The 19,436-nt window shown below is 41.5% G+C and overlaps 1 protein-coding gene across 4 annotated transcripts in view; it reads right to left on the minus strand.

Annotated features, from left to right (window-relative positions):
* LOC144681648 (RAF proto-oncogene serine/threonine-protein kinase-like) overlaps positions 1-19,436 on the minus strand; it is an 82,318-nt gene that overhangs the window by 19,670 nt on the left and 43,212 nt on the right. For all 4 annotated transcript variants that reach the window (XM_078543437.1, XM_078543434.1, XM_078543435.1 and 1 more), the window contains exons 8-12: positions 14,576-14,603; positions 13,396-13,523; positions 11,301-11,418; positions 4,028-4,112; positions 2,911-3,087 (exon numbers count right to left, since the gene is read on the minus strand). In XM_078543437.1, the coding sequence (XP_078399563.1) occupies positions 2,911-3,087; positions 4,028-4,112; positions 11,301-11,418; positions 13,396-13,523; positions 14,576-14,603 (536 nt within the window). The remainder of the gene's footprint in view (positions 1-2,910; positions 3,088-4,027; positions 4,113-11,300; positions 11,419-13,395; positions 13,524-14,575; positions 14,604-19,436) is intronic.

Raw genomic sequence — 19,436 nt, forward strand, 5'->3', positions numbered from 1 at the left:
GTGTGAATGTTACTTACCACTTAGCAGCCCAGCCTAGATGTCACCTACGTCTTGCTGCATGCAGGCATAGACTACTTCATTATTTCAGCAATTGCGAATGGAACTGAACACTGGGTAATTATCAGCAAAATTCCTATTTGAAATTATGATGGACGAAGGTTATTTGTTATTCTATCATGGCACTTGGGTGTCGCTGTCTAGGCCAGCATTTGTTGCCCATTACTAATTGTCCTTGAAGTGAGAGGTTTGCTGAGCCATTTCAGAGGGCAGTTAAGAGTCAACCACATTGCTGTAGGTCTGGAGTGACATATAGGCCAGACGGGGTAAGGATGGCAGATTTCCTAAAGAACATCAGTGAACCAGATGGGTTTTTATAACAATTGATGATAGTTGCATGGTCACCATTTCTGACACTGGCTTGTTAAAGCAGGCAAAGATAGTTGGGCCACAGTTGCCCTGAGGATCTCCTGAAATGATGTCCTGAGGCTGAAATGATTGGCCTGCAACCACAACCATCTTCCTTTGTGCTAGATGTGACACCAGTCAGTGGAGAGCTTTCCTCCTGATTACCATTGCTTCAATTTTTCAATTTTGCTGGGGTTCCTTGAGGCTTCACTGAGTCAATTGCTGCCTTGATGTCAAGGGTAGTCTCTCACCTCACCTCTGGAATTCAGGCCCTTTGACCATGATTGGATCAAGGCTGTAATGAGACCTGGAGCCGAGTGGTTCAGGTGGAACCCAAACTGAGCACTGGAAAACAGGTTACTGAATAAGTGCCAAATGGTGACACTGTCTTTGGCACCTTACTGATGATTGAGAGTAGCTGGATGGAGCAGTAATTGAACAGATTAAATTTGTCCTACTGTTTGTGGATACACCTGGGCAATTTTCCACTTTGATAGATGCCAGTGTGTAGTTCTCCTGGAACAGCTTGGCTCAATTATTGAGCACAAGTCTTCAGTTCTACTGCCAGTATTTTGTCGAGGCCCCACAGCCTTTGTGCTCAGCCTTTACTTGAAATTACATGGAGTGAATCAAATTGACTGAAGACTGGCATCTGTAGTGGAAGGGGCTGAAATAGATCATCTGCTTCCGGCTGAAGATGTTTGCAAAGACTTTGCCTCGTCTTCTGCATTCAATGAAGATAGAGCCCAGCAGATGAGGATGGGACATTTATGGAACCTCTTTCTTCTGTTATTAACTGTTCACCACCTTTTATGACTGGACCGCAGAGCTTTGATCTGATCTCTTGGTCGTGGGAACTTTTAGCTCTGTCTACAGCATTCATGTGGTCCAGTATTGTAGCTTCAACAGACTGGCACCTCATTTTCAGGGACAGCAGGTGCTGTTCCTGGCATGTACATCTGCACTTTTCATTGATGCAGAGTTGATCTCCTGGCTTGATGATAATGATAGGATGAGGGATATGCCAGACCACGAGGTTGCAGATTGCCATGGAACATAATTCTTCTCCTGTGATGACCAACAGCACCTCATGGGTGCCTAGTTTTAAGCTACTAGACCTGCTCTGAATCTATCGCATTTGGCATGGTGATAAAGCTGCAAACCATGATAGAGCATGTCCTCAGTGTGAAGATGGACTCCGTCTCCACAGGATACTGCTGTGATCACGGCTATCAATACCATCATGAACACCACCATTTGCTGCAGGTAGATTGTTCAAGACAAAGTCAAGTAGGTTTTTCCCTTGTACTGATTCTCTCACCATCTGCTGCAAGTGGTGCCGAGTCATTCTTGGTGACAGACATGCAGATCCCCAGGTTATGTTCTGTGTCCTTGCTGCTCTATGCTTCTGCCAAGTTGTGTTCAAAATGGAGGAGTACTGACTGATCAGCCGTTTGAGGGGGCGGTAGGTGGTAATCAGCAAGTTTCATTGTCCATGTTTGACCTGGTGCCATGAGCCTTCATGGGATCCAGAGCCAGTGTTGAGGATTCCACAGACCACTCACTCTTGGCTGTATACTCTTGACTGTGCTCCCACCTCTGGTGGGTCTTCCCCAATGGTAGTACCTTAGACCTTCCAATACTAGTTTACCCACCCATGTGGTATAGCTGGTATAAATCAATGACATGAGTTCTTGTGAAATTTATATTTCAGGTGTTGTACAAAAAAAAACTTTTATATAGTGGCTTTTACAACCTAAGGACATCCCTAAGTGCTTTATAGTCAATGAAGTGCTTACTGAAGTGTAGTCACTGTTGTGATGTAGGAAATGTGGCAACCAATATGCACACAGCAAGTTCTCACAAACAGCAATATAATAATGGTCAGATAGTCTGTTTCAGTGACATTGAGCGGGGAATAAACATTAGCTAGAACACCAGAATGAATCCCCTGCTCTTGTTCAAAATAGTTCTATGGGGTTTTTAACATCCACCTGATAGAGGACAGGGCCTCTTATGCAGCACTCCCTCGCCACTGCAGTGGAATGTCAGCTGGGATGTTTGTGTTCAAGTCTCTAGAGTGGGACTTGAATCCACAACTTTCTGACTGAAGGCAGGAGTACTACCATCTGAGCCATGGCTAGCACTATGTGGCAGTAAAGATTCCAACAATCCTGATTCAACACTAGAATGGCTGACGTATAAACAGTGTAGTGATTCAAACTCTAGGTCACAGCCTAAAGCAGACCTGTTACCCTGGACTCCTTCACTGCTTGATGTCTATTTAGATCAAACTCACTTATCACAGCTTAATACAACGTGTACAATAGAGGATGAAAATACCAGAAAGCCAGAAAGGAAATGTAGCTATAAGAATAGAATCCTTTAAGGAGTTAAATGTAAAATTAAACTACACCACAACAAAGTTTTTACTTGAATGTATACAACAGGGTCAGAAATCATGTCACTGCACCACAATGCCAATTTTAATGACGTTCTACTCACTCCATTCCTTGTGCCGTCTGACGAGCAATGTCAATTAGCTGAAACATCTCCAGCTTTATTTCCTGCACATGTAAGTGCTGGTAGAGGCTGTTACCTTCGCACCACTGGGTGACAATAGCCAGGTTAAACTTAGTCATGTAGCCCATAAATAATAAGATGTTTACGTGTCGTGTCTTTCTGTGACAAGAGAACAGGTTACAATCAGAAAAGTATCTGCTATTAAAAAATTGATGATGAGAAAGAAAAGAGAACTTCAAACACTTTATATTTTTTTCTTTGTCAATTTCATCCCCTCTCTCCAATCCTATAGGTACTGACTACTTGCTAATTTGAATAGGTAATAGACATCCATGCATTTGGCGAGCAAACCATGATAGTACCTGCAGGCTACTTGATCAAATTTTGATTCAGGCATTTACACATTCATGTGTCAATTTGTGATTCTGACTAGCAATTCTGAAGGTACATGAACAATGCAGTGAAGTAATCATTGAACAAACATGGTGCTGGGATGTATTCGTAATACAATTGAGTATAATATGAGGAACAGTATTTTGTCCTTGTAAAAACTCTGGAATTCCCACCCTAAATATTCTTCCACTTTCTCCTCCTTTAAGATGCACCTTAAAACCTACCTCTTTGACCAAGCTTTCGGTCACCTGTCCTAATATCTCCTTATGTGGCTTGGTCTTAAATTTAATCACTCCAGTGAAGTACCTTGGAATATTTTACTATTTTAAAGTGGCTATATAAATGTAGGATGTGGTATATGGCAACATGGTTAGCTCCTCCTCTCATCTGCTTCATCACCACCCATTGGCAAAGCCCTAAACTGCTCCATGGATATCTTACCAAAAATTGTGAACACATGTGTTTCTGTTACAGTCTTGATGAAAAATAAATATTTGCATTTCTGTTGTGACATATCATTAATGCTTTGCACAATGAACCAGTTGTGGAGCTCAGTGATTTTATGTAAGCAAATAGAAACACTCTGCTGGCAACATCCCATAATCAACATTGATGGAAATGACCAATTAATCTTCATTTTCTGGTGGTAGTAGTCAAGGGAGGAATATTGGACAAGATACTGGGAGAAACTCTCTACTTTTCTTACCTTAGTACCTGAACTTCATTCCGAAAAGCCTGGAGTTGTTCTGGTGTTGGATCTGTTACCTTTAGAATCTTTACAGCTACATCACCTGAAATACCAAGTTCACAACAATGTCCATCAGTTACACAGCAGAGCAGTCCAGTCAGGTTGCCTTCATCTGTGACTTGTGATTTCCATTGTGTGTCATTGTGATACCAGGGCCTGGAGAGTGTATCAGACCATGAAAAACCTCACTTCTCCACTGACACCCCAGCTTCACAACTTTCTCCAAATGCTTCAACTCTATATATAATCGAAAGGGCCAACATGATAACCCCTTAAATAAGGCAGCTACTGCCTTGACTGCCGATATTAACCTTGTGTGGCCAAACAATGTGCATTTTAAACAAACAAATTATTTGGTCTCAGATTATGATGTTAAAACTGAGGCTTCAGCCACAGTCATTATGCCATGATAATATAAAAACTACTTAAAAAGACAGTGATCACATAAATAAAAGTTATATTACAAATCCAATACAGTCTATGTGACAAACTCACCTCATTGCACTTTAGCCCATTAACATTTTGTTAATAAAATCCCTTTTACTTTCTGTAACTTCCTTGATGAAAAATAAATTGGATTAAAAAGTAACAAATTTGATAATTGATAAATTTTTATTAAGGCTTGGCATTTATTCCCCACATCCAAAGGTCAGCAAGGAACCAGAAAAATATTCCTGTGGAAATATGGGTGAATTCAGTTATCCAAGGGTGTGCTAGGCATTATGTAAGATAAAGAAAGATCAAATAAAATCTGTAACCATTTTATTTCAACTATGAATTTGAAAAACGAGATCTCTCTCTTATTTTTGTCTCTTCCAGATGCTGCCCTATACTTTGGCTCTCCCAGTGATGTGAGCAAATCGTCAAAGTGAGACTCACCCTCAGGCTTTTTAAACCTTTGGACTACAGCAATATATCCTGTGCCAGATCCAAAATAAAATTTTCAAGAGCCGAGCTCTCCATTTTCTTTAGAATATGCTATGAACAGTCTCAACTGCTGTTTGCTTTGTTCTCACTAATAAGAGAAGGGCTTGGCAGAAACCAAATTTTCCTCAGATGCAGCTTGTAAGGGTAAATAGCCTGAAAACCACAGCAATACTGAAGAAATAGTATAGCAAGCATCAGGAAGGAGCATAACAGCAACATTTGCTAACGACAGCAGAGGGCTTAACAGTGAAATGGATTGTATGAGGAAGAAAATGCTTTCTGCTTCGATATCTGCCTGTGCTATACTTCTCCTACATTGTACAAAATAATGGAATGGACAGACCGGTGCAATTCAATGTGGATATGTGTGAGGTAATTATACATTTTGAGAGGGAAAACAAGAAATGGGAGTACACACTTCATGGAAAGATGCTGAAGAGTGTGGCCAAACAAGATGAGTGTTCAAAGACAATTTCCTGAAACTGCAAGTTAGGTTGCTAAAGCCATGAAAATAGCATTCTGGGTTTTGGAAACAGGCATACAAAACAAGAGCAAAGAGGTAAAACGTAGTATTACACAAGGATATGGCTGGGCCACAGGATACTGGGTGACAGATTCGATTCTGTACTCCAAACAAAACATTGAAACCATAGCGTATACAGGTAGATTAACAGGGCAATACCAGGGTTGTGAAATTATAGTTACAAAAAGATTTGTGATACTATGAGAATGCCAAGAAGAGATGTAAAGTTGTGATATATTAAATAGAAAAAGTCATTTCCTCTACTTGTGGGGTCAGCGGTGAGGGGGTCATCAATTAAAATTACTGACTAAGGGAAAGGTTATGGAGAAATTTCTTTAACTGAGTTATTGCATCATGCAATGCATTACTACAGGGAAGAGCTGAAGCAGAGACCAATGCATCTTTAAGAGAATAAATATTTGAAGCAAAGGAAGATGTAAGGCTATGCAGAGTCAGCAGGAATTAGTTTTGGATTGCTTCAGCAAAGAGACAGTACCAACAAAATGGGCAGTGGTCTCCTTTTGTGTAAACCTCTATGGAAGTTATAAGCAGTTCCAATTCAAAGCCACAGAGGAAACTGTAAAGCTGCAATACTAGAAGGAAGAGGAGACAACTCCAGTTAGCTTTCAGTCCAGTTTAGTGTCCAGCTCCAACTCCAGAGCTGTATTTCATTTTCACATTTAAGTAAAACAGTGTGCGACCCAAACTTGCTACATTTCCATTACGACACTTCTGCAAACTTCCTCAGCTAATCAGACTAAACAAACCATTCATTATTATCAACAGTATAAATAACCAGTCAGGAGGCAGGCCAATTCACCCACAATCTTCAACACCCACCCACTGTGGTCAGTACTGCAATTCCAAATCATATTCTCTCCAGTAAACCACAAGCAAGCCACTGTATGAACAGTCAATTTGGAGATGTGTTTATTTATTAAACTTTTTTTTAAAGAGGGGAATTGAGTTGAATTCTAAATACCAGCTTTATAACATCTAGATAAACCACCTACACATAAACAGTCGATTTAATTAAGTTTTTCAGTTGGTCTCGGCAGCAGCGGAAAATTTTAAAAGACAAAAGTGGACATGTAAATTACATCTCACTCAGTACATGTATGAGCAACTGTAACCTAACTGAGGACTGAGGCCATACACGTGGCACACAGGTTAAGAGTCAAACACTGCACGAACCAGAGCCAACTCTCGCTAGACTAATGGTTTCTCTAAAAAATATACATTAAGTATAAAATTTTCTCATAAACATGATTTAAAGATTCAGCTCTAGAGTTTGGGTAATTTGTTACTTCAAACTAAATCTTTTAATAACTTTCAATTTCAGTATTTTTCTTCCTAATCACAATATATCATTCACCATGCGCAGAATATTTAGATCAGTGTGTGGGCGTGCACCCGACCTGATCGGACGCGAAATTGCACGAGATGACATTGGGCGAGCATCCCAACATCACCTCACGCTCGTGTGATATTTCGGTCAGTGGGCGCATGTGAGTGTCTGCCTACAATTAAGACAATTAAAGTTGTTAAAGTTCCGCTTGACCTCGATTGTGGTCAGTCCAACCTTACGGTTGGTGGACGGGTGAATCTGCCAGGTGCACTTTGCATTTTTGATGAAACCTCATCCAATTTGGGATGAGGCTTCCGTTATTAAATTTAAAAAAATAAAAATGTATGAGCAGAATTTCACCATTTAAAATGTTCAGGTGACCGACTGTGATGCATGGACATTTTTTTCCCCCAGATTTTAAAATCTTTATATAATTGTTTTGAAGTCTTCGGCTCCGAGGCAGCTCTCTGCCCTCAGGGGGCCTTCATTCAGTGCTTGCCCATGCTTATGTCATCGCCCGCCCTCTTCCCACCCCCACCCTGGCAGCGCTGAGCATTTTGGCGCGTGCTTCACACTGGCTGGCCGTTAACTGGCCAGCCAGCATGAAATCGCGGTCTGGAGTTGATCGCGGGCAGCGGTGCATTCCCCAGCCGCTCCTGAGCCTGCACACCAGCCTAAAAACCCTGCCCCATCTCCTCAATGAGAAGATTGGAGACAAATTACTCCCAGGTCTCATCTATATCCATCTGCAATTGAGTGCTATGATGTTTGGATAAGTTCCATGGTCAGGCGCACCCTCCAATTTTTAAATTATTCCTTTCATGGGATGTGGGTGTCACTGGCAAGGCCAGAATTTGATGCCATCACCAATTGCCCTTAAGCTGAATGGTTTGCTAGGGCATTTCAGAGGGCAGGTAAGAGTCAACCATATTGCTGTAGATCTGGAGTCACATGTAGGCCAAACCAGGAAAGGATGGCAGATTTCTTTATGGGGATACAGTGCGTGCTGCTAATGTCACTGCACTAGTAATCCAGGGCTAATGGTCAGGGGAAAACGGGTTCAAATCCCACAACGGCAGCTGGAATTTAAATTCAATTAACAAATCTGGAACATAAAACTGGTCTCAGTGGTGGTGACCATGAAACTATTGTATATTGTTGCAGAAACCCATCTGGTTCACTAATGCCTTTTAGTAGTTGACTCTTAACTGCCCTCTAGCATAGCCTAGCAAGCCACGAGGTTGTATCAAACCACTACGAAGCCTTAAAGGAATGAAACCGGATGGATCATGTGGCCTCAACCAAGACACTGGAAATGACAATGGCAACCCAGGCCCTGCAGGTTCCTCCTTAGTAACATCTGGGGGCTTGTGCCAAAATTGGGAGAGCTGTCTCACAAACTAATCAAGCAAAAGCCTGATATAGTCATCTTCATGGAATCATACCATCCAGCCTCCCGGACATGACCACTGCCATACCTGGGAGACCTGAACTTTGACTCCAGACCCCACAAAGTCTCATGGCATGAAGTCAAACATGGCAAGGAAACTTCCTGCTGATTACCACCTACAGCACCCCTCTCCCCATCAGCAGATGAATCAGTACTCCTCCATATTAAGCACCACTTGAAGGAAGCACTAAGGGTGGCAACAACACAGAATATACTCTGGGTGAGGAACTTCAATATCACCAAGACTGGCTCTGTGGCACCACTAATGACTGAGCTGGCCAAGTCATAGCTACTAGACTGGGTCTGCGCCAGGTGGTGAGGGAACCAACAAGAGGGAAAAACCTACTTGATCTTGTCCTCAACAATCTACCTGTCACAGATGCATCTGTCCATGACTGTGCTGGTAGGAGCGACTACCGTACAGTCCTTGTGGAGATGAGTCCCGGCTTCACATTGAGGATGCCATCCACTGTGTTGTGTAACACTATCACTGCATGGGACAGATTTTGAACAGATCAAGCAACTCAAAGTTGGGCATCCATGAGGCACTGTGAAGCTACAACTCAGGACTACATGCATGCCAAACTGTGGAAGCAGCATGTGATAGTCAGAGCTAAGTGATCCCACAGCCATCAGATCAGAGTTAAGCTCTGCAATCCTGCCGCATCCAGTCATGAATGATGATAAACAATTAAACAACTAACACAAGGAACAGTCTCCACAAATATTCCCATCCTGGATGATAGGGCAGCCCAGCGCATCAGTGCAAAAGAGAATGCTGAAGCATTTGCAGCCATCTTCCTCCAGAAGTACCAAGTGGATATTCCATCTCGACCTCCTCCCGAGGTCCACAACATCACTGATGCCAGTCTTCAGCCAATTTGATTCGCTCCACATGATATCAAGAAAAGGCTGAAGGCACTGTATACTGAAAAGGCTATGGGACCTGACAACATTCTGGCAATAATACTGAAGATCTGTGCTCCAGAACTAGCTATGCCCCTAGGCAAGCTGTTCCAGTACAGCTACAACACTAGCATCTCCCAGTAACGTAGAAAATTACCCAGGCACATCCTGTCCACAAAAAGCAGGACAAATCCAACCCGGCCAATTACTGTATCACACCATCAGTCTACTCTTGCTCATCAACAAAGTGATGGAAGGTGTTGCTGACAGTGCTATCAAATGGCACTTACTCAGCTCACTGATGCTCAGTTTGGGTTTGTCAGGGCCACTCAGCTCCTGACCTCATTACAGCCTTGGTCCAAACATGGCCTAAACATCTGAACTCAAGAGATGAGATGAGAGTGACTGCCCTTGACATCAAGGCACCATTTGACTGAGTGTGGCATCAAGGAGCCCTAGCAAAACTGGAGTCAATGGGAATCAGTGGAAAATTCCCCACAGCACCAGCACAGTAACAATAATACAGGGATTTGAACCCCTGTCCACAAAAAAATAACCTTTACTAATATCTCATACAAAAGAGAACAAAGAGTAAAACTGATTTTTCTAAATCAATTGAGTGTATTATTGTTGGAATCATACCTAGCATCAAGGAAGATAGTTGTGATTTTGTACGTCAATCATCTCACTCCCAGGACATTGCTGCAAGAGTTCCTCAGGGTAGTGTCCTGAGCCTAACCATCTTCAGTTTCTTTATCAATGACTAACTCACCTCCTCACTCCCTAAAGCCTGTCCGCCATCTACAAGGCACAAAGTCAGGAGTGTGGTGGAATACTCTCCGCTTGCCTGGATGAGTGCAGTTCCCACAACACTCAAGAAGCTTGGCACCATCCAGGACAAAGCAGTCCACTTGACTGGCACCCCATCTACAAACATTCACTCCCTCCACCACCAACGCACATTGGCAGCAGCGTGTACTATCTACAAGTTGCACTGCAGCAACCCACCAAGGCACCTTCGACAGCACCTTCCAAACCCAAGACCTCTGTCACCTAGAAGGACAACAGCAGCAGATATATCACTGTCTCTGGGTCAAAATCCTGGAACTGCCTCCCTAACAGAGCTGTGGGCGTACCTACAGCAAATGGACTGCAGCGGTTCGAGAAGGTGGTGGTGTGCCACCTTCTTAAGGGCAATTCAATTGTCAATAAAGGCCGGCCTAGCCAGTGACATCTACATCCCATGAACAAATAAATGAAAATAAACTATTTCCCTAAAGAGCCCGTAGTGAACCAGATAGGTTTTACAACAATCGATGATGGTTTCATGATCACTATTACTAAGACTAGTTTTTCAATTCCAGGCTTTATTTGCTGAATTTAAATTCCACCAGTTGCCATGGTGGGATTTGAACCCCTGTCCACAGAACATTAGCCTAGGCCTCTGGATTGCTATTCCAATGACATTACCATTAAGCTACTATCTTCAGGGTTGGGCCATAAACACCTGCCTCACCAGCAATATCTACTTGCTAAGAATGAGAAAAAAGAAAATTACCAATCTCACTCAGAGGCCACAGGTAGGTTTATGGAAAAAGTGTGATAAAAGCCCCACTGCTTCAATAGGGTGTGCTTTACAAGGCTGGGGTTGAGGCTCCTTGTTGGGTGAAAGTAGAGGAAGCTTTGCACGTGGCTATGCTCCAGCTGACCTCACGAGTCCTTGGTGCAAACAATGGATGGCTGAAGTGGGAACAGTTTCACTCCCTAATATGAACATCCTTCACATTGGTCAACACGCAAAATTCAGTAGAAGAAAAAATGTTTAAAAATTACTCACTGAAGCCCTGGTTATTCAAGGAAGGTCTTCCAACCAGATAACTCAACAAGATCATAGATTAAATGGATTCCCTTCCAGAATTACATAATTGATACATAAACATTCATAGTTCCAACCTTTGATTACTAGGCAGTGTTATCTTGGCAGTTCAAGTTTTTCTATTATCTAAAATACAGAGCTTTTAAAGTAAAAAAAAAACACCTTTAGACGACAGATGGATTTAGAAAATTATCTTCTTACCGTGCCATTTTCCTTTAAATACAGTTCCGAAGGATCCAGAGCCTATTCGCTTCAATAATACTACCTCCTCCCCTTTTATTTCCCAGTAGTAACTGGAATCTCTTTGAACACGTGGGCGCTGTAACAGACAATAGTGTTCAAACAAGCTGTATAAAATCTTAGAAGATATCAACCCTGTTTAAGCACTCATTTTAGAAATATTAAATCAGTCCAGCCTCTAAAATCTTCCTGACCTGAAATTACTAATTTATCAAAAATCTTACTCTTTTATCTCTCTGGAATGCAGTTAGGGCTCAATTCTTCTCGAGCTGTTCAGATGCAATTCTGCAAGCAAAGTGATGGGCAACAGGTTTGTTAAGGGCTCCCCCACACAATTCCGTATCCAATCTGCTGAGCTAGTGATCTTGGCTGGTATGGCAGAGCTGAGCACAATTGGCCTCAGCATTCCTGGGTTAAGGAAAGGAAAGCCTGCTAGGATTCTCATCCAGGCTATCCCCCAAAGATTACTGCTGAAGAGTTTGAATTCGAGTGTGAGTGTTAGGTTCAGCTGCAATGTGCATCATGATAAAGCCACCTGACAACACACCTGCCAAAGCTCACTCATGAATGACAGCCATATTGCTAATAGGGGATGACTATGGAACAATACTCTAGGAAGCACTAACATCTTCAACAGGAGAAGCAGGCGAAAAGTAAAAATTGACAGGAAAAAGGAATAAAGAAAGTACATTACTTCATATCATCTATGTTCTTTTAAAAAAAGTTATTATCTCTCATCTCTTAGAAGCTACCTTCACCCTGCTCACCCCAGTTCTTGCCCACTGGTAGTGATAAAAAACAGACAATCTCTCCACAAACTTTTGCCTATGCTAACCTGAGATTGCTGAATGAATAAGTGTGTGAAAGTCCTGATTTTTGTTTTGTGCCTTCTGAGGGAATGTGTCTAACATCAATCTCCCAAAGCCTGTCCACCATCTACAAGGCACATGTCAGGAGTGTAATGGAATACTCCCCACTTGTCTGGATGAGTGCAGCTCCAACAACACTGAAGAAGCTGGACACCGTCCAGGACAAAGCAGTCGTTTGATTGGCACCACATCTACAAACATTCACTCCCTCCACCACCAATGCACAGTAGCAGCAGTGTGTACCATCTACAAGAAGCACTGCAGAGTCTCACCAAGACTCCTTAGACAGCACCTTCCAAACCCACGACCACTACCATCTAAAAGGACAAGGGCAGCAGATGCATGGGAACACCATCACCTGGAAGGTCCCCTCCAAGCCACTCACCATCCTGACTTGGAAATATATAGCCGTTCCTTCACTGTCACTGGGACAAAATCCTAGAACTCCCTCCCTAACAGCACTGTGGGTGTGCCTACACAACAGGGAGTGCAGCGGTACAAGGCAGCAGCTCACCACTACCTTCTCAAGGGCAATTAGGGATGGACAATACATGCTGGCCCAGCCAGAGATGCCCACATCCCGTAAATGAATTTTAAAAAATCAAAACAGATTTCCAGTTAGGTGAGGTAAGGTTTGCCTTGGATCTCAGTTCACTTCCTCTTTCCACAGGGGGTAAGGAGGACATGTCACAATACCTTCCATTTTATTATATCAATATAATGCCCAATTGTTTTTAATAGGATGAAACACAATTTCCTGTCCAACATTGTCAGTAGTACAATTTTAAATAAAAATTCTAAAATTTTCTTCATCCCAGACTGGTCATTAAGGACGACAAGTAAGACATGATTCAAGAAATATTATCCATATAATTGACTTTTGTTATACATTATGAATGCATATAAAAAGATCTGCGCACAGACTATTAATTTTTCACCCGTCAGCCTAAATACAAATTGGGAAAGGGTTGTTTTTGGATTTACAGGGAAAAGGTCTTTTAAAATAACGACAACATTTTAAAGCTTATTGATATGTTTATTCCTGTGAATGTTGTCATCCACTGAAATATTTTCACCTATGTACAACATGCCACAAACATTGTGACAGCACCCCAAATCCACAGTCTTAAGCAGTATGGTTCTGCACAGATTCTATAATTAGGTTTCACCCGTTTACTTCAACTTACAATCTTCTTTATTCCTTCTGATGTTGCTGATGGTCTTCTATCTTTGTGAGCTTGAACTGGAGACTTTTGCTTAGATTCACGTGTTGGACTTAAGCTGGGTGGACTATTCGACAGTGCTGATGCAGGAACTGAAGAAAAACGTGTAGCTTCAGTTTACTGTTATTGCTGGGCTTCAACTTTTTTTTAAAGAAAAGAATTTCAACTGACCCAAAAGTTATTTTGGATTTGTATTCTTGAATGTTTGAAATACTGTAAAATCTGGTGTAAACATCCCAACTGAAACTTATAGGTGACAATATGCATATGACTTATTAGTGCAGCAGCACTCAAACCCACACTTGTCAGTTATCCAATAACCAATTACTGCCTACACTCTTTGGAGGCGAGTGTCTGATTGGATCTCTTTGGGGTCCGGGTGACATGCTGACAATGGGAAACTGGAACTAAGTCAACCCTCTGTGGCAAACTTAGCAATCCAATACCTGAATCAGGGATGTTCACAGTAGTTCAGGGCACTGAAGATATTTTATTAGACTCTCTGGCCCATCAATGAAACCTCAAAAGGTAGGAACTATCAGACGGGGAGTGATTTGCATTTAACTTGGGCCCAAATAACCTTGTACTGTACATCAATAGTATAATGGCAGGGTGATGCTAACTGTGCTAGCAGGCTGTCTGGAATATATTCAGCTAAAATAGAGGAGTATCCCTGTACACACTCAGGTATCCTTAAGCCTTGGCCATTCCCATCCTGCACCTAAATGCTCTGGACTTAACTAAATCACTACAGGAGACAATGTGTAACAGAAAGCCAGAAACTTTACCTAAATGTATTTCAGTCGCTTGGTTTAGAGACTTAAGCACAGAGGTGGGTTTCCGTGCATATCAGACACCCAGCGCACCAAAATTTAAAAATTACAATAAAAAATTGGAGTTAAAGGTAAAATGCACTGAATGGTATAATATATAAAAAGAGAATGATACATCTACTAACAGTCAGCAAGCACCATGATTGTGCAACAACTAGCATACCAAATGGCACATCACCACAGGAAGAGGATGGGGAGAAAAAAGGCTGCACCATTGCTGCATGTTGGCATAAGATCACTTGCCCTCCAACCTTGCTGAAACCCAGCCTAGGGTGTTAACAAGAAAAATATAAAAATAGTAATCAAATTACCTTTTTGAGTGTGACTTCTTATTACATCCTATAAAAGTAAATAAAACATATTATTTCTGACCATCATCACAACAAATATACAGTAAATTGAAGCAACTTGATTCATCAACTCATTTAGTTTATGGAGTTGGGTAAGGTGGCGGTAGCTATCTTCATTCAAATGAAGAGGAATTATACATTATTATTTTAAGCCATAGTAGATAAAAATGGGAGGATGAAGCAACATAATAAGCTGAATTAGTAAATCTATGTTTTGACTTAAACTGGGGAAACTCAACAGGAAGAAGCAGGTCGCAGCAGTGAAGATTCTAAAAGTGTGTCAGCCAAACCAAACTTCCACCATGTCTACTAGTAACTTATAGATATTGTCACTCAGCTGCCAATCAAGAATGTAACAAAGGATATTGGGGAGTATTCCATTACACTCCTGACATGTGCCTTTTAGGTGGTGGACAGGCTTTGGGGAGTCAGGAGGTGAGCTACTCACTGCAGAATTCCCAGGCTCAGAACTACTCTTGTAGCCACAGTATTTATGTGACTGGTCCAGTTAAGTTTCTAATCAATGGTGATTCTCAGGTTGTTGATGGTAGGGATTCAACCATAGTAACATCATTGAATGTCACGGGTAGGCAGTTAGACTCTTCCTTATTGGAAATGGTAATTGTCAGGCTTGTCAAGCCTGCTCTGCTATTCAAACAGATCATAGCTGATCATTTACCTCTGTTATTTTCCCCCACTATCCCCAAATCCTTTGATATCATTAGTATCCAAAAATCTATCGATTTCTATTTTGAACATTTTTTAATTCGTTCATGGGATGTGGGCATCGCTGGCTAGGCCAGCATTTATTGCCCATCCCTGATTGCCCTTGTTCAGAGAGCATTTAAGAGTCAATCACATTGCTGTGGGTCTGGAGTCACATGTAGACCAGACCAGGTAAGGACAGCAGATTTCCTTCTCTTAAAGATATTAGTGAACCAGATGGATTTTTAAACGACAATCAGCAATGGTTTCATGGTCACCATCAGAATTTTAATTCCAGATTTTTATTGAATTCAAATTTCACCATCTGCCATGGTGGGATTCAAACCCAGGTCCCTAGAGGCCAAGATGTTGTCAGTACCCATAACCTTTATTGTACAGCTTACCATCAGCCATTTCTTGATAGTATGTGGAGTAAATCAAATTGGCTGAATGCTGGCAGATCTGATGGTGGGGAGATCAGGAGGGAACACAAATGAATCATCCACTTGGCACCTCTGGCTGAAGACAGTTGCCAATACTTCAGCTTTGTATTTTGCATGCACAAGTTGGCTCCACCATCATTGAGGTGAGGATTTTCATTGAACCTCCTATTTCCATTAGTTGTTTAATTGTCTAACATCAGTCATGACTGGACCCGGCAGGACTTCAGGGCCTTGGTCATATCCACTAGCGGTAGAAATGCTTAACTTTATCTATTGCATAACGCTTATGCTGTTTAGCGTGCATGTAGTTCAGTGTTGTAGCGTCACCAGGTTGGTACCTTATTTTTAGGTACGCCTGGTCTGTTCCCCAGATGCTCCTCTATACTCTTCATTGAACCAGGGTTAGTCCCCTGGCTTGATGGTAATGGTAGAGTGAGGAATGTGCCAGGCCATGAGATTACAAATTTTGGTGAAATAGAATACCCCTGTTGTCTATAGCCCAGTGTTTCATTAATGTCTAGTTGTGAGCTGGTAGACCTATTCTAAACCTATCCCATTTACACAGTGGTAGGGCCACACAACACAATGGAGGGTGGCCTCAGTGTTAGGGGGGCCTTTGCAAGGACTGTGGGGTGGTCACTCCGACTAATGTTGTCAAGCGCAGATGTACCTACGACAAGTAGACTGGCATGGATGAGCTCAACTAGATTTTTCACCTAAGTTGGTTCTCTCGCCATCTGAGTTTGGTTGATCAATCCTTCAGGACTCAATCAACTTGGTCAGCAGCAGTGATAGTGAGCCATGCTTGTTGATGGAAACTGAAGTCCCCCATCCACAGTACATTCCTTGCTTCCCTCAATGCTTCTGTCATATGGGCTTGACTTTCAGAACAGGTATAATTTCATGAGGTCTTTGACAAAGATAGCAGTATAATTGTAATATTAGCTTGTTCATGTGGTTTGAGGTCGAGGTTCAAAATTAATTGACCATCTTAGTTGTAAACAGGATCTATGTCAACTCCACAAGTGGCAAATCTAAACACTGCATTAGATCAATAATAATCTGCTTGTTCAAGCTTCTGTCATTTTGAAAGCACATCCTGTCTTGTTAGCAGTCTGTAACAAATTTCCTGGGCTAACTTGCAAGTTCAGAGAAGGTTCGATGAGTATCTGCCAGCCTTGAAACAATCTAATTTTATCCTCTTCCACTGAAAACACAAACCTTGAAAAGTGAACCTTTTTTTTTGTCAAAATCCCACCTTTCAAATTTTCCACAGCATGTTAGCTCTCAGGATTTGCAGCACTGCTACTGGATGCTAATTGTGGTGTTGCATTATTTTATTCTACAACAAAATTGCAGACAAGTAAATACAAATAAAAGGAACCAGGGTTGGTCAAATTGAAGAAAATGGCAGAGACACATATATATCAAACATGACCATCATAAATTTTCAAAATTAATAGTTATAGAAGTGGTCATGAAAACATTCAAAGAATGTTCACTCAATTTTCAAAACAATTTTAATTTCATGTCATCAACTAACTAAACAATCCATGAGAATACCAAGGGAAATGTTATTATTATAATGGTGAAATTATTTAATTCCCTATAATCTACCTACATCCAGAACAATTTCTCCACAAAAAGACTGAACTAGAAATGGATATTCATTACTCCTGTTCATCAGGGGAACCCTACATGTGGCCTCAATATGCTCTTAACTTTACCACAAAGAAAACTGAAACAATCTGCAGGACATTTTTTTTTTCAAGAAAAGGCTTGGTGATTGTGAATGAAGGAAACGTGATAATCTTTATCCAAAGAATGGTGGATCTACTGCACATGGCAACATGCCAAGAAGAAACACTGCAAAAACAATCTACATTAAAAGTACTATCAAAGTAATCTTGTGCTATTGCAATGTTGTTGTGCTGCACAAGGAGGAAAAAAAGCATTTCATCTGATTCAGTGAAGTGTACATGGACGTGAACGTTTTGTGTAAATACTGATCGAGATGGGGGGTTATTTTGGCAAAAAGATGTTTGAGCTAATAAGAAATTTCTGCTTCAAAGTCCAGATTTAATCACACAATTTTCAGATTAATTGATGATTATGATTTTAATGCACCTGCAGGTGCTAACCAGAAGCTGGCAGGTTTAGCACTCAAGTGCTGCTTAGATGTAATTTTCATGGAGCAACATATATAGGTTCTTCACACCCATTTCCACTGAAGGTGTGAAGTACTCTGGCTGGCACACAGCACCATGTTAAAGAATGGTTCAGGGACCAAGGGAGATGGAATGTAGGTTATCCAATGCAGAAATGAAGGTCTTTGTGGAGGAAGAGAGATGTCCTGTACTTTTAAGAGGGAAAGGTTGGGGGTGTGGGGGGAGGGGTGGGGGAAGAGAAGAGGACACCAAATCGTCCTTCTGTTCTTCTCTGCTGCAGCAGCTGGTGCTGTTCTGCCTCACCTCATGTCCTCATCCCATTCCAAGGGGGATCCCCTAGCACTCCCTTTATCCTGGTCACGCCTATAAAAAAAGGTGTCCAACAAGGTGGAGCAGCACAGCTCTCACTCTTTTTAGGCAAAGTCCATGGAGAATTTTTGGAATAAATTTTGCTCAAGTGGTGGTGAAAATTTGGCAAAATATCCCAGAAAGTCTCACAACGTGTTTCAGATGTGCTCTTCACAGTTCCAGCAACAATGATCATCGGAGTTGGTAAGTATCAATTTACCTACAGCGTGAAATTGACATCAATGTCTACTTACTCCCAAATAGTTGATTGTTGTTAGGAAAGGGCATTTGTTGAGCTGTGAGTTGCCAAAATGCTGTGCGACCTTTTTAGTGAATACTAGCTGCCATTTTAAATGGCAATCAACTGCTTAACTAGCCTCTGAACAGCTGTTCCTTGTGTTGGCTTCAACTCCTTTACCAAAATGGTGAGGAACATGAGTAGGTCGTTAAGCCCGTTAGGCCATTCAATGAGATTATGTCTGATCTGCCATCTATTTGTGAAGAAGACAACACTGCAGTGGTTTGAACTCAGCAGGTCTGACAGCATCTGCGGAGCGGAATACAGTTAACGTTTTGAGTCCGAATGACTCTTCATCAGAAGAGTCTGATGAAGAGTCATTCGGTCTTGAAACGTTAACTGTATTCCTCTCCGCAGATGCTGTCAGACCTGCTGAGTTTTTCCAGGTATTTTTGTTTTTGTTTCAGATTTCCAGCATCCGCAGTATTTTGCTTTTATCTTAACTGCAGTTGTTTGGTTCTGGCTGCATTCGGGAAATCCCCAGCGCTATCTATCCTGTGGATCTCACGATAAACTCGAGCATCATGAACTTTCTCATTAGCTTTAAATGATTTAAATATAATGATCTATTTGTGTGTTTCAAATGAAGATGTGCACTTTACAAAATACCAGTCTTTGTCCCATATTCCTTAATAGCTTCGGAGACAAAAAAAATTTTCAATTTATGTAGCACCAATTTCAGAAGAGAGTTCCAAACTTCTACCTCCTTTTGTCTGTACAAGTGTTCCGTAATCTCTGACCTTACTTTAGACAGCTCTAATTCTTCAGTGTTTAAAGTATCAGCAAAAATGGCCCTGGCACTCAGAATATGATGGTACAGTGAGTGCAAAATTTCAAAAAAATACAGAAAGCATTTTTTT

Source organism: Cetorhinus maximus, chromosome 6, assembly GCF_964194155.1.
Source record: "Cetorhinus maximus chromosome 6, sCetMax3.hap1.1, whole genome shotgun sequence".
Taxonomy (NCBI): Eukaryota; Metazoa; Chordata; class Chondrichthyes; order Lamniformes; family Cetorhinidae; genus Cetorhinus; species Cetorhinus maximus.